Here is a 15,596-nt window from a genome sequence, read left to right as displayed (position 1 = left end):
CAGTCATCCACAGAGTACATGAATCCTTAAATGAGCATTTTTAAATCAGTTTTTTGAGCTTGTCATCACATTCTGCTAATTTTTTTCCCACAGTGATAATGAACAGATATCAAGAGCAGCCTCATTTGCTGGACCCGCACTTAGGTACATTATGATAAAGTAAATCTCTAAATTCATATTCTGTCAGTACTGTGGATTCATTTGGAGAATGGTATATATGATTAAAATATACTCTCTCTCTTCCATTTTGTCTTAGAATGGATGTTGAACATGATGCTGGAGTTTGTAAGGAGTGAGAAGTCTCCCCCTTCATTGGTTCATTTGAGCTTCAAGTTTCTCTACATCATCTGTAAGGTCAGTCCAAATCACCGCTCACCAGACTTCACTACACCGAGTGAACACTGGAAAGGTCATTTTACTGACGCAGGACAGTTATCCAGTTCAATTCAGAAATCCTGATATGTGAGACAGTCCCCAGGTATTGATTTGTTTTTTTCCCGGGCAGGTCAGGGGCTATAAAATTTTCATGCAACTTCTTCCCCATGAGGTTGCAGATGTCCAGCCAGTTCTAGACCTGCTGTCCAGGCAGGATCCCAAAGACTCTGAGGTGAGACTGGTATTACTTTTCAAGGGGAAAAAAACTATAATCCAGGTCTTCACAATTACACCTCTGTGCATTTGCAATTACCTTTGGTTGTTAGCTTTATCAGATGTTTAACAATAGTTTGTTTTGCCATCTACTTATTCCAGACTTGGGAAACTCGCTACATGTTGTTGTTGTGGCTGTCCATGACCTGCCTCATTCCCTTTGACCTTTATCGTCTGGATGGCCATCTGGAGTCAGACGGTGGCAAGGCCAGAGAGTCCACCATGGACCGTATTCTAGCTATTGCAAAGGCAAGTTAAGGAAGGTTAGGGAAGTGGATCTATATGTCTAGGTCTTGCTCCCCATAATGGCTTTGCTCTGTTATCAGGATATGTGGATCCCCAAAATATCTGAATAAACTGTCTAGAAATTTTGCAGCAGTTATTCTGTGACATTTATGGAACAGAGTATCTAATAATAAATCATCCTCTGCTGGGTTTTTTTGAGTCGGTAATAAATCCATTATTACTGCCAAACATTTAAACTAAAACAAAACAAGCAAATCATCAATATGTCTCTATCCAAACTGATGTAACCATAGAGAAACTGTTTAAGAATGTTATGATGTACAGTATTTACAGTCATGTTATCATACAGCATGAATAACATTTTTTTCTTTCTTTCCAGTCTTACCTACTCGTTAGTGATACTCCCAGGGATGCTGCAACTGTACTGGTATCAAAGTAAGTAAATACTTACAATCATCTGGCAGATTCAATGTTATTAATTAACATTTTACTCAAATGCCATACATAATAAAACATAAATATACCCTCGTAGCCACAAAAATCTCAAAGTCTAACCCAGAGCAGTGGGCTGCTGGATGTTGATAGACTAGTAAGGACGTATGAATAGTAATGAGAACAAATTAAGTTATTCTTTTGATCAAATCAGCACTACCGAAAACTCTGTGACAACTAATGTCTTACACTTGATGATGGACATAGGGTGTGCATTACTCCTAGAAATTAGGAAATTAGAGATAAATTTGTGCTTTAAATGACCCTTGCGCTTAAGATAGGAACTGTTCTTTTTTTAATTTTAAGCTTTATTCATTAAGCAGACAAAACACAACATATTCAGAAAAGTGCTAGGGGATAATAATCAGAACCAGCCAAGGATTTATACTTCTTTTTTTAATATATATTATATTCTCATTATTGATGTGTGCATAGCATAGCATACTAGCTTGTAAACCCCATCTTATCTTAACCAATAATAACATGTCATTGTATTTGTTGATAATTGTTTTATTACTAATATAAATCTGTAACTAGTATCTAATTTTTTGGTAACTAAAGTTATAAAATAAATGTAGTGGAGAAAAAGTAAAATGGGAAAGGTAAATAGTCCAACATTTGCCTCTGAAGTGTAGTAGAGTAGAAGTATCAGAAAATGGAAGTACCTCAAAATTCTACTTAAGTTCAATACTTGAGTAAATGTACTTAGCTACTTTCCACTAGTGATCGCGAGATGAAGCTTCATGAAGCATTGAAGCTTTCCATCCAATTGGTTCAGTCATGGTGCCGAAGCTTCACTGTGCTTCATTTGCTCTACTGTGCCATCAAGTGGACAATAAATGTAAAACAGGCAGAGTGATTATAACGGCAACATGGCTTTGGTGTGTGAAGTTTTGAATTGAAAAAATAAATGAATGATGTTTGTGATGCCAATACATGACTGATTAGCTTTATATAAGGTTTCTGTCTTTATGATAAAATGACAAGGTCAAAAGGAAAGTGGAAACAAGGGAGAGGGTTATGATAACTTGGTTTGTGACTTCAGATAATAGAGACATTTTATTCATATTTATTTAAAAATAACACTTCCACAGTGCTGGGCTTCAGGCGGTTTCTTTTTTGGAGATGATTTTACCTGCTTTATGAAATTATTATTACGGTAATATGGGGTAAGAGTTTAATTCTTAACAAAGCCACAAAATGTAAAAAAAAATAAAGAACACATTCTTTTCCTCTGTTTCATCACAATTTTTTAAGCTATTTGATCAAAGCAATTCTGACATAAGTTGATAAACTTTTTTAGTCATTTAAAATGAGCTGTGAATAAAATCTAATTGTGTTAAATTCCAAGTTCAAAAGTCCACAAAATGTTGAGGAGGGTCCATTGCTTTTTGCTGCTCCTATTGAATTGCACGCCAAACCCGCAAACCATTTCCTGAATCGGTCACGTACAGCCGGCTCGCGAGGCTTCGAACGTCACTACATACGTCATCAACACAAGCCTCGATACGCGCTTCACAAAAGTTATCCTGCATTACTCGACACACGCTTCGAAGCCTCGATACGGACGGACACATCACTACTTTCCACCACTGCTTATCCTTTTAATCATATTCAGAATATGATATGAAACATGATGTGGTTATTAATATCCCTGTATGATTCTAACATTATCCAGGTGACTGATTAGTGCCCCCGTCTCTCTGATGCCTCCACATTAAACAGTCTCTGTCATTTCTGTACTGAAGTGCAGCTATTATCAGTATGACACTTTCCGTTACGGATGTCCCGACCAGGATTTATGATCCATTTTTTATTTAAATTCTGTTTTTGACCATTTTTCCTTCATTATACAACCTACAGTGCACATTTTAGGCTTGCATTTAAATTAGTGAAGCAATTTAGATATTAAGAAAATTCAGCGTACCATAATGTTTTGTACCATTAACAGTCTCAGCATGAACAAAATACTGTAGTTTCTACCAACAGTAGTACTGTAGAGATGTGGTTCACCTGCTAAATGTCACTGAAATAGGCATAAAACGACCTCTCTGGTCACATTGATATAATTATATATTAAATAATTAAATAAAACTGATTTCTATTTTAATATATTTTGTGGCTCAGCAGGTCACTCACTCACTTCATCATGTGGGCAGTTTATTAACATAGCGTAGTGGGGAATTTTTGACAGCTGTCATTGCAGTTCCAGGAAAGCACACCTTAATTTATAGCTGATATCTTAATCAAAATTCCTGTATTTATTGGTCTTGGATTGTCTCGGGACATCCTTACTTCACTTTAATTTCAGTTTGTGGATTATCATTATAGGTTTTCTTTTGTTAATCCTATTGACTCACTGACAACTACCTGAGGGCAGTTGAGGACAAAGTACACACTTTTATGCCTGTGCTGATCATAATATGATGGTTGAATGGAACATTACAGAAACACAAAATACAATGTGGTTGAAGTTAGTAACTGTAATTAGTTTTCCAGCCAGTAGGGGGCATGGTTGTTCTTGAAATGTCTTTACTGGTGTCTGCATTTGTTTATCCACATGAAGCATTTTATTGTTTTATTGTTTTATTGTGCATGACTGTACAGGTTCATGACACGCCCTGATGTGAAACAGAAGCGCCTCGGAGACTTTTTGGACTGGAGCCTCACCACTATATCCCAGACTGGTGACCAGTCAATGAGAGACATTATGGTGCTAGATGGTGCTTTGCAGTCTCTGGTAAACGCCTAACAGAAACACATACCTAACAATCAGACTCAGTCATGTGCGGTTGCATGGACACCTGTCTTTGTATGTTTGAAGGCAGTGTAATCGGTGTGCTGTATTAAAACCTAAAGAGGGTAGTTTACAAGAGCTGACATGACTGGTATGTCTGACACAATACCTGATGTGGTTTTGGCAGGTGTGTAATGCACCTGCTGCGTGTGTGGGATCTGCTGCTTCAGATGACTTATGTCAGTTTGATCCACTGCTTTAAGCTAAACGGTTCTTCAGCAAATGAGAACGTTGAGGGTATTTAGTTCCAATGAAATCCGCTTTTCCAACTGTATGCCTTTCACATTACACCTGTTCTCATTTAAAATGATAGATATGAATGATTTTGATTATTCTTTTCTACACAGTTGCAAATAAAGTTTATGCTATACTATTATTATTATTAGTAGTAGTATTATACTATTTGTAGAATTAGAGTCCAGTGGTGGCTCCATAGGATTGTTTCCAACTTGTGTGATTCTCCAAAAGTCAAAATTTACTTATAAAAACAGGTTTTTAACTTACGAAACATTCTGCTCCAATTTGTTGGTGTTTAGCCTTTCAAAAACAGCATTTTCACTGCGGTCAAAAAAACGTTTGTTCTCCTGCTTGCCACACACGAATGGAGGCACACATCTGTATTAGCGGGCGGCCTAGCAGCAATCTAACAGCACCATAAATTACTTTTCTATAACCACAATCTGTTTAAGCTCAAGTAGTTTGTGTCATTGTTACTAAGGCCGAACGTCTGCACTGGTTAGATTTTGGGATTAGCCAACAATCTACATATCTACATGTATTTGGAACTGATGAGTTACATTCATTAAAGTTTATTTAATAAAAAAAGACTAACCCATTTAATCAGATCAAAATCATGATGACTTCATAAAAAATGGTGACAGACATTCAATTGAAAACCTCAGTAAAAGCCTTGAATGTAAAAAAAGAAAATCGGTACAGTCCCAGTTAACGATGAAGGGTATTGTGTAATCACTTCCTGTTAGCTAAAGAAATTTAATGCAGCCCTCAAGCAAGCACATTGCATTCATATCATTGGCACATAAACTTGCATAACATGTTTAGAAAGTGTAACTCGTACTTAATGTCTGTGAAGTGAATCTGAGCCTATGTGCTGCTTAGGGCGTTCAAAACTGGCTCTGATTATTCAGTCAACAAACCTAAAGGGCCCATACTTTACTGTTTTTGTGTGTAGATTGAGGGTAAAATACTGCAAAACATCAAGATTTAAGGACAACAAGAAATTGTCAAGAAATAAGCTAGTGTGAATTTGGTATTTTTTTAAAATGTGTGATGCCTTCCCAAATGTTATTGATATCATGTGTCGTCTGCAGTGTCTTAAATTGATTTGGTCTTCTTGTTTTATGCCCCCTAGGCGAAGCTTTTTAAACATGGAAAACGAGATGACCTCTTACCGTATGGTAGGTTCCCTTTTCCCTGTTACATTTGTAATAATTCAATACTTTGCTCTCTAATCTCCATGTGGAAGTCGAAGAAAAAACAGAATTTCCTGAACATGAGTTGTTGGAGCGTATGATTGTCACACTCATAGTCTTTGTTCGTTGCTTTTGCCTTTTGTAATAGAATTATTTGTGTTCACAAATCTTAATCTAAATAGTCTATGCTAGAGGGAAGATATTTGAATTTAGACATCAGGTGATATTTCAGTAAGTACAACAGAGCCTTCCCATGCATGAATTGTCTATATGGGACTTTAGGTAGAGACAGTGCAGTTGGAACTGGTATGTCAACCTCATCCATGGCAGTTAGGATTATTGATTGGTGGTGTGATATGTACACATACTCGTATATTTTAATATGTAAATATTAAAATCTTTGAATTGAATTGAATATTTTTTTGGACAAAAAGGCATGGAAGTATGTCTTCGTCAACCTCTAGCTAGATACCTCCATAAATATGTATGTACCTGTATGTATTTGTCATTTTAATTGTTATAACAGTGTTATAACAGGTAATATTGGTGTCCTTATTTGTTTCCTAGCTCCCACAATTCTGAAGTCTCTGGAGCAGAAAAATCTATCAGAGAGCAGCCAGGCCATGCTGAGGAAGCTCGGTGTCAAACTAATCCAGAGACTTGGCCTCAACTTCCTGAAACCACGTTTGGCTGCTTGGAGGTCAGACATAATACCAAATGTTGTGCAAACTAACCAAGCAAAGTCAGCTGGCACAATTTCTATCTCTATAATACATCGATGCAAAAAGAAATTCAGTGTGTGTTTGCAAAAAAGTTTGTTAGATTTAATACATGTAAACAATCAATGTAAATAATATTGTTATTATTGAAATAAAGTGATTCACATAACCTCATATGGCTCCCCGTTCAACTGGGAATTTCTCAATGTCAGGTCTGTTTCTAGTTAGATTTTTATTGTGAGTAATGTCACACAGCACAAAGCTGATGGCCTTAAAAATTTTATGCACATGTTTTTCAGGTACCAGAGAGGCAGCCGCTCCCTAGCAGCAAACCTTTCTATGTCCCAATCTACCGCTGCCGCTGTGACTCCTGAAGAGGAGACACAAGAACAGGAGGAGGACTATGATATTCCTGAAGAAGTGGAGACTGTTATTGGTCAGTTTCAGCCTCTGCTCTGTTAAAAATGTTTGTTATTGCAATACCTCTGCTCAGGAAATCTAATTTGCATGGTATTTTACAGAGCATCTGCTGTTGGCGCTGAAGGATAAGGAGACAATTGTGCGCTGGTCTGCAGCAAAGGGGTAACAATCTGTTCATATGACACCTAGCAAACCTGAACTGTTGATAACATCCCTGTTGCTACTTGCCTTTGGTATTCTTTGTCAAAGACAGCTCCTCTGAAATAGTTTATGTGTTATAATAATCATCTGTTGTATTTAACCCTTCAGCATTGGGAGGGTGACTGGGAGGCTTCCCAAGGATCTGGCTGATGAGGTGGTTGGATCAGTGCTGGACTGCTTCAGGTATGTTCATGCTTGGGGAATATTGGCTCTCTCCATCAGTCACGCTATCATGTGTTATATGTTTATTTGTTTGCTTTTTTGTGTTTCAAAATACCTGTCTCACAGGGGCAACTTTTTTCCGCAGGCATATTAACATGTTCTATGTTTTGACCTGAGTTGTTCTTTTTCAAGCTTCCAGGAAACAGATAATGCTTGGCATGGAGGTTGCCTGGCACTGGCAGAGCTTGGTAGGAGGGGCCTGCTGCTACCTTCCAGGTTGACAGATGGTATGTGTCCACAAATTCACACTGAAATAGTGAGTCAGTTTGTTATTTATTTATTAAAGATATTTACATTTACAGTGCATTTTTTATTGTCAACTTTCCCCAATACAAAAAACAGGTCTGTACTTAAATATTAAGAACCTTATAAAAGTTTCCAATCATGTGTGAGAACAAGACACGGTATGCACATACCTGTGACAACAAGTCTTTACATTTATTTTTTTATTGATTGATTTTACAGTTGACCTTGTGGCAGTGCTACAGACATGTCACATCTGCCCTTGCTAGAAGAATGAAATCTTATAGCACTTAATTATTATTTTAACATTGTTGTTCAAAGGGCTCATGTGATCACATCAAAGCTTGCAGTGGTGAAGGTCAGAGATATTCAATCCTTATTACCAAATAATACAAATAACAGTCTGAGTTTAGTTATTAGCAGCAGCGAGGCCTCTTCCTCAGAGGCCGCCCTGGAGCTTTTGCTCTATTTTTTTGTTTATGGCAGTTGCTTTCAGCCCGGCCTGAGCTGCTTGCTCTTTTCATGCCCTTTCCCTTAGTGTTGGTTGTTTGCTTTGTCTTGTCTGGACAGACAGGACTTCTTGCATCTGTGTAATCCTCTGAGGGCCCTTTTGCAGTGCCAAAGTCACATGAAGAGGCAGCAGAACTTGCAATGGCTAGCTGACACAGTGCCAGTGCTGCAGTCTGCCTCTGGTCATATGGTTCTTCATCCTGCTCAGTGTCTGGCCTCTGCTGAAGATCTTCTGAAGTGTTCAGAGCAGAGCTGTGTACAGGGCTGCTATAAGAAGCCCGCAGGCTGAGGTTCAGAGGCAACTCTTGCCCATTGAATTTCTCTGTATCTGAGCACCTCGGTCTGTATTCAGATAGATTTTTTTCTTTGTCCTGGTTTTTTGTTGAGAGGTTGAGGGGGGCCAGGTCTCCTCTGTTGTCCTCATTATCTTGTTCTAATGTGGTTTCAGGAGTTGGCTCAGAGACAGACGTAGACTTATATCTGTTACTCTCAGCTGATCTGAAAGAGACAGGCCAAAATAGAGAGTTAATGACTGACTATCATAATTGCATGTACGGTATTCTGCAGCTCAATTAAGCCAAGAAATAAAGATGTCTTTCTTTTACCTACCCTCCATCCACATGCAGAGTTCTCAACTGCAGTAGGCTCTCTGCGTACTCCTCTTGTCTTAAGTCAGTTTTGATGGGTTGCGAGGCTGTAGTTATGTGTTCTCGATGGAAGGTTGTCTCTGATTCAGCTTTGTTGGTGTAGTGCTCGGCCTCTGTGCCTCTCTGGATGATGTGTGCATGACTGGGTCTGTCAGGGGACCCCAGGGCCGAACAGCCCTCCTTAGGGCTTAGCCTAGTTTCCTTGTCTCCACTTTGCCCGTCATTGCTCTCATTGCTCTCATTGCTCTCCTCTTGTGTAGATGTGTTGAGGCTGTTGTGACTGGGACGTGGATGTATGTACAAGTCATAATCCTTAGACCCAAGGGTCGGGCCATACAAATCCAAAGGAAGAAATCTGGGTCCTGTTAATGGCATGGAGAGCTCGTGTGGTCTGTACATGGCATAATGCAGAGGGAGCCCTGGGTGAATCGGGTGGCAGTATCTGTATGGGTATGGGGGAAAGAGGGAAGTGGGCGGTGGGGCAATGGGTTGTGGTACCACAGGCCTCTGTGGATCCATGAACTCTGTGTGCAAAGAAGGAGAGTTCGGCCTATTTTCATGGTGGTTTCCGGGTAGGTAATACGGTGGATACAGGGCTCGGTCAGGCAGGAGATAAGGAGAGTATTCAGGAACCATGCGAGGAGGGAACGGTTTTAAGGGAATGGATGATGAAATCGTGCCCCATGGCAAGCCTGGGTGGTTGAAAGTAGGAACAGGTGCTTGCATATCCTCTGACTGCTGCACAGATGACTTAAAGGCTTCTGTTCCGTCATTTTTGGGTGTGACAGGGTAGAAGGCAGATGGGCGCGGCAGAGATTTGGCCTGATTGCTCTCCATGTTCTCTCTGTCTGTTACTGTATTTGATTTTGTCACACTCTGGCTGTCCTTATTGACTGGACTGTCACACCCAATGTCTACTTCTTCGGTGTCATCTCTGCTCTCAGCTTTGTTCTCCTCATTGCCCTGTTCCTCAGGACTGTTGCTCAGAATGGCCGGCGGAGGGCTTGGACAATCTGTAGATTTGACAGGGACCCCCTTTGCTAAAGCCTTGAGCTGTCGGGCTGTTTGCCCGTTTCTTTGTGACATAAGAGAGATGGAGTTTTTACACAAGTTGTATTTCATGTGGTTGAATAGGTGGGACTTTTCATTGCAGGTGAAAGGACACTGGAAACATTGGTACTTAAAGGGCTTGCCTGGCGGTCGGGGAATGTAGTGAGGCCTTTTTGGCTTGCGCTCCTGCACGGTTTCCATCGTGGTGCAAGTTTTCTGAAAGAAAAATACAACACATTGCATTTGGGGAATTAGTAATGGTTTAGGTTTGCTTGAAGTTCCTATTTTCACTGAAGCTGTTGAGGGATGTGATCTAAAGCATATAAGAGAAAAATAAATTAGGCTAATAGAGTTGTTTGACCGGTTCAGATGCAGAGTGGCTCTCACTGGAACGTTTTTCTCTGTGTTCCTTTAACTGCTCGGGCAGAAAAATCTCTAGCTGCTCAAAACACTGCACCCTCAGGCTAATGTATTTTAGCAACTGTTTCTACACCGGGTTGGACAACAAACAGAGTAATAGTTAAATATGTAAACCTGTGTACTGTATGTAAAAATGTACCCACGTGTTTGCATAGGTGCACTCGGGTCTTTGTGTGGTTTTTGGCAGCCTACAAACGCCTCTACTTGGTGTCGGTTTGCCTGTTTACCTTTCCATCCGTTCTGATATCACTCCCCTCATGCCCTGTAAAGTTAGTGAGACGCTAGGGCACTAGGTAGGCAGGTGTTGGGCAGACAAGGTGCTTACTAACACAGACCTGGAGGGCATGCAGAGACATGCTTCTTCTCTCAACCTTACTTAAGTCTATGCTGTCGGCGTGGGAACCACCAGCCACCTGCTTCCCATGACTACACCTGCGGGATGCACTCAATCAGCTCCCAATCATCATCATCATCATCATTTGATGATCTCACCAGCTCTGGAGATACATGAGAATGATAAGTAATTCTTTAATAATTCCCCATGCAGTGTACCCACTAGCATGTGTAGTAATAGTTCAAATTAGCCGTTTTAGTGAAACTGTGAAGTACATGGCATCTGAAAAATTTCTGGTTCGCCTTTGAAATGAGACGTCACCTAAAGCTGTGGGTTAAGTGTTGCTGGGTGCCGCATGGAGGAACCTGCTTGTCATGCACTGTCGCAAGAAGTTGTCACTCAAGTTTCTGTCCAACTGTAGTAGCACGCAAAGCCACTCCCTTCTTAAGATGAGAAATTCATTAGAAAATTCCTTTTCAGCAGTGTGTCTCTTCACTATGAATATAATGTAGTCAAAATCTTTTTGTTTTCATTAATAGAAAATATATTTGGGTAATGTGAGCTCAAGTGATGTCTTTCTTTTTCAATTCACAGTCTGTATAATTCTTATAAAATGAATTGTTAAAAAAAAGCTATGTTCTCTTTCTAAATCTCCTGAACTTTGTTAGAAGGTCTTCTACAGAGGCCAAGTAATTTCAGCATGACCTGTGCATCAGCTGTGGCATTGCAGGCAGGGCTAATTAAAATCCATAGGTAACAGGTGCATACAGCGTTCACTAACCTAATTACACCTTACAAACTAGTTAACATTACTTTACAAACAAGTCTTTTCCAATAACACAAAAAGGCTTTAATAAGTGTAATGTAAATAAGTAAATGTAACTTAATGCTGCGTCCTTCTTAATGAAGGAAGAAAAAAAAGAAAATAATTACCTGTTCTGGCTGAAGCAACAGTGTCCTGAGTATTCAGCCTGTTCAGAGTTGCTCCACAGCCCTCCGCCAGCGTTGGTACCTGGTCAGGACGTTGACTTCAGTTTGTGCTAAAAGTTCAGAGTCTGTTTGTGAATGTGTGTGATGGTGCATGCGTGTGCTGTATTTAGTGATGTTAGTTTTGTGTGGTGAGTTCCTCTCTCTCAGGTGTTGTCTCACTGGTGGGTGTGGCTTCAGCCCAAACAGCAGGGCCCTTAGGCAACATTGATGTACCTGATATTAGTCAAGCCTCAAGCGATGATTTACATGATGTGATGTGGTGGGGTGGGGGCTCTTCTTCTTCTTTCCTGTTCCGTTTCTCTCTTTTGTGGAAATGACCACACAGGGCTCATTCTGCAGTTACTGCAAATAACTTTGATTTACATCAATGCCTCAAGATTAGTAGCAAGCTGGCAAGATCAACATGACATTTGCATACTCGCAGGTAAAATTGGTGCTGATCTTGTTTAGTGTTACATCGCTTTTTTTTGTTCAAGGTCTATAGTACAGTGTTACAGATTTACAAAAGTAACATTTTTACTAAATGAGCTGACTTTATTGCTATTCCAAACTATAATAGTTATATTTATATATTTTTGATTTACATACATAAGTAACAATTAAGAAATGACAGTCCATTATAATGGTAATATCTTGGCCTTGTGCATATTTTCTGCTGCTTTTAATCAGCTCTAATAATAAAAATTATAATAATAAATTTTACTTGTAACCCACCTTATATTTAAATAAATCACTGCTACAGATCTGCTACAGATTAAAAACAGTAAAGTGCTGAAAATATAACACATAGAGCATAAAAATAAAAACAATAGGGCAAAGAAAAAGGTTAAAAGTCAACAAAAGTACAAATGTTCTTTAAATGAAAGAGACAATTGAGACAATTCTTTCTTAAGGTGCTGCCAAAGGGTTGTTTTAAATGCATGTACGCCAAAACAGTAATACAATCTGAAATGCTTACCACAGTTTGGAGACTCAGCATATTGAAAATTGGAAGTGTTTAATAATGATACATTCTTCATTATTATAAAATAAACTGTATAGCCAACACACACAATTTTCATGCAGGTGTGAAGCTAAAGTAGTTATATTTGAACTCTCCTTACCACAAAGATTGCATACAGTTGTTACATGTTTTTTGGCATAGCTTTCATTATTTGATAATATGATTCTTTTTTTGTTGTTCATCCATTTCTATTGTCAACTTGCAGTTGTGCCACTAATTGTCAAATCCTTGACCTACGAGGAAAAGAGGGGAGCGTGCAGCGTTGGTTCCAATGTGCGTGACTCTGCCTGCTATGTGTGCTGGTCTTTTGCCAGGGCGTATGAACCCCAGGAGCTCAAGCCTTTTGTCACTCAGATTGCCAGGTAACCATCTTCTTCCTTCCTTTGCCATATAACTTTAACATGGATAAATTGCTGCAAAACCTGCAGCAAACAAGAAATCAATTTTATCTGTCAAGGTCACTGTTTTCAGTGATATGAGAAATCTGTGAATCTGTGTTGATGAGTGGCCCAAATGGTTGAGTTCACTATTAATATGCCTGTAATGATATTTCACTCTTTCATCTACAAAAAACAACTATGCCTATTACCATTTTAATTTACTTTTGCTGCTGTTTGTTGTTCATGCAAACTCAACATTTACTACTTGTGTAATTGTAATGTACATTTTTACAGTATTATTTACAGTAACAAATGGTATGCCATAATTGGCACCCATTAGCAACATAATCCCTCCTCTTTCCCGACAAAGAAGTAAAATACAGGTCAGATATGAAAATAGCTGCAGCCCATAAACAGTTTTTTGCATTCATTGATATATCTGTGATAAGCCTGCAATCAGCCAATGATATCATCCCAGCAATATCTACATACTCTAAAAATCAAATATATAAAATAATCCTCCACTATATACAAAATAACAGCTACAATTAAGAGATGAAAGCACAATACACTATTTTTATAATTAGATTTCTTTGTTGCAGTTCATTGTGAATTTCATTGTCATTGTAATTTGCATAAAAGCTGTATGGTTTGCATCTAAGCAGGTACTTGCTAACTCAAACCAGTTTTTCTGTGTCACATCAATCTTGCCTGTTGCCACATACTGAGCAGATATACTTGTGTGCTGTGTTTGTGCCTTCATGTGCATCACTACATCTATAGCTTAATTACACAGACATATGTCATTTTAAGAGTATCTTATCAAAAGCCAGTGATTTCTGAGATACATGCTGTTAGTGTTTTCTCTTGATATGAAACTTGCTGTTTATCTTTTTGTGGCTCAGTGACAGCAGTTCTTCTGAACGCTGAATTTTCGCTGGGCGCCCTCTCTGACACAGTAACGATATACCAATGATTCAACACTCACTCTGAACTTAGAGGATATTTTGGGATTTATAAAGATTTTAAATATGCATTATAGCAACCAGGAAAAGTCTCTAAGGTCCATGTGTGAGGACTGCAAAGGGACAGTCAGTAGAAGTAGTGAATACATTTTTCTATAAGGGAAAGTGCTGCACGCTCGTGTAGTATTTGGCAGAGAGGGGGTGGAGATATTTGTTCCAGTTTTTCGTTATAAAAGAGCAAATTCTCCTCCCTGTTTTGTAGTAGCTGACGGTGCCTGAGCATTGAATGAAACAGCATTATTATGTTCGGACTCTCGATTTACTCCTGTTTGCTCACAAGCTTTATATAAAACATATTGCTGGAAATGTTTTTATTCATCCAAGCAGCATGAATATAATTTAAAATATATAGAGAGACTATTAGTGGTTGACAAATATGAGTTTTTCCATGGCCAATGACGATTTTTAGAGAGTAGGGAGTATATATTGCCGATATATAATGCCGATGTCAAAACAAAGAAAAGTCATGTGTAATTCCATTATTTCTTGTAGAGCACAATCTGATAGAACAAGACTGGTATTTAAGAGAGAGTGGGGTACGTCATTCAATGGCATTATTCTCTACAGTATAATAATATATATTATAACGCTGAATAAATTGAGGGCTCAGAACTTTTCATCACCTTCCCAAAACTCAAAGTGTACATTGTTTCCTAACTCATTTTATTTTCTTAGAGCATAAGACATGAAGATTGAGATAATACCTTAATTTAAGTGTTCTTAGTAGGCAGTGACATTACAATTCTGTCAGTTACATTTCTCTGACTTTCTCTCTGCATGCTGCCTTTACACTAATCTGACTGCATCTAATTCATACTTCTGCAGTGTTGGAAATGTTACTAGGTCTGTCCTAGTGTAATTGCCATCCAGACTTTTGTTTAAAAGTGAATAGGTTGCTTATGCAGACATGAGGCAGACATGTTCAGTTTCATTCACATAATCATAAAGGTTTTATGTTTTCAGTCAATAAACAGTTTTGCTTCACTTTTACTTATATACATATTTTTAGATTGTTGCAAAGCCATAGGGACTGGACAGAAATTGTCTCTTTTGGTCCATAACCTAGAATGCAAAATGACCAGGAAGGGCTTGTTCCAGGATCAGAAGCTGTACCCAGCCTTAAAATAGTGATTTTTTAGTAATTAGTAACATTTTAAATCCTGTACATCTAAACGGCAACCAGTGTGGAGAAACAAAGGTACAATGCCCTCCAGTGACGTGCGTTCAGTCTTTGTCAATAGTAACAGTTTACCTCCTCCTCGATCCCTTTTCTCTCCGTGTGCATGTATAGGCCTGTGGCCTCTGACTGTGCAGACCAGCTCTGCAGCATCAGTTTGAACCCCTGCAACTACCATTATCATCAGCAGTCACGACAACACCCTCTCTTTCCCTAGCCTACAGGATTGCAGAGTTTCGCCTGTTACTGTAGGTTTCGGTCGCCGTTTGGCAGCAACTCTTAGACAAGCTGGTTCCTGCTCTATTCATTACAGCTTGATGACATTTACCAAAAACTCACTTTTGTGAGTGTGGCACTAAGTGACTTGGGCACACACATACACGCAGTTGTATCTGTTCACACAGTTACAGTCACACTATAGCAGCCACAGACATACTTTCAAATATACTTTAGGGCAGTATCTACAGTTCAATCAGGACTGCTTTTGTTTTCAAGCCCTCAGGGCAAGGGCAGTTATTAAAGCTAAAGTGGGGCAGTTAGTAAAGCTCCAGACCTTCCAGATCTTGCAGTTTGGAGGCAGGCAACGTGTGCAGAGCAAACAAGGCCAACAGCAGTTAATCTCAGGCTGTCACTGTTGTG

The 15,596-nt window shown here is 39.0% G+C and overlaps 2 protein-coding genes across 2 annotated transcripts in view; one reads left to right on the top strand and one right to left on the bottom strand.

Annotated features, from left to right (window-relative positions):
• The window catches only part of tbcd (tubulin folding cofactor D), a 29,944-nt gene that overhangs the window by 492 nt on the left and 13,856 nt on the right, over positions 1–15,596 (top strand). Inside the window, exons 2-14 of the mRNA XM_038702248.1 lie at positions 94–144; positions 257–354; positions 506–607; positions 751–897; positions 1,274–1,329; positions 3,994–4,126; positions 5,556–5,601; positions 6,184–6,316; positions 6,635–6,771; positions 6,857–6,917; positions 7,065–7,139; positions 7,311–7,405; positions 12,581–12,737. Of these exons, the coding sequence (XP_038558176.1) occupies positions 94–144; positions 257–354; positions 506–607; positions 751–897; positions 1,274–1,329; positions 3,994–4,126; positions 5,556–5,601; positions 6,184–6,316; positions 6,635–6,771; positions 6,857–6,917; positions 7,065–7,139; positions 7,311–7,405; positions 12,581–12,737 (1,291 nt within the window). The remainder of the gene's footprint in view (positions 1–93; positions 145–256; positions 355–505; positions 608–750; positions 898–1,273; positions 1,330–3,993; positions 4,127–5,555; positions 5,602–6,183; positions 6,317–6,634; positions 6,772–6,856; positions 6,918–7,064; positions 7,140–7,310; positions 7,406–12,580; positions 12,738–15,596) is intronic.
• Positions 7,426–11,480, bottom strand: znf750 (zinc finger protein 750). Its single transcript, XM_038702301.1, has 3 exons — positions 11,316–11,480; positions 8,541–9,844; positions 7,426–8,429 (listed from the first exon to the last, which is right to left on the bottom strand). Exons 2-3 carry the CDS (start codon positions 9,827–9,829, stop codon positions 7,838–7,840), a joined length of 1,881 nt encoding a protein of 626 aa, XP_038558229.1. The 5' UTR covers positions 9,830–9,844; positions 11,316–11,480; the 3' UTR covers positions 7,426–7,837.

This window comes from Micropterus salmoides, unplaced genomic scaffold (genome assembly GCF_014851395.1).
Source record: "Micropterus salmoides isolate LMB-PRFRI ecotype aquatic unplaced genomic scaffold, ASM1485139v1 Ms_hic_scaffold_10, whole genome shotgun sequence".
Taxonomy (NCBI): domain Eukaryota; kingdom Metazoa; phylum Chordata; class Actinopteri; order Centrarchiformes; family Centrarchidae; genus Micropterus; species Micropterus salmoides.
Note: the sequence above shows the minus strand (reverse complement) of the source record. Positions and strands in the feature narration are given on the sequence as shown.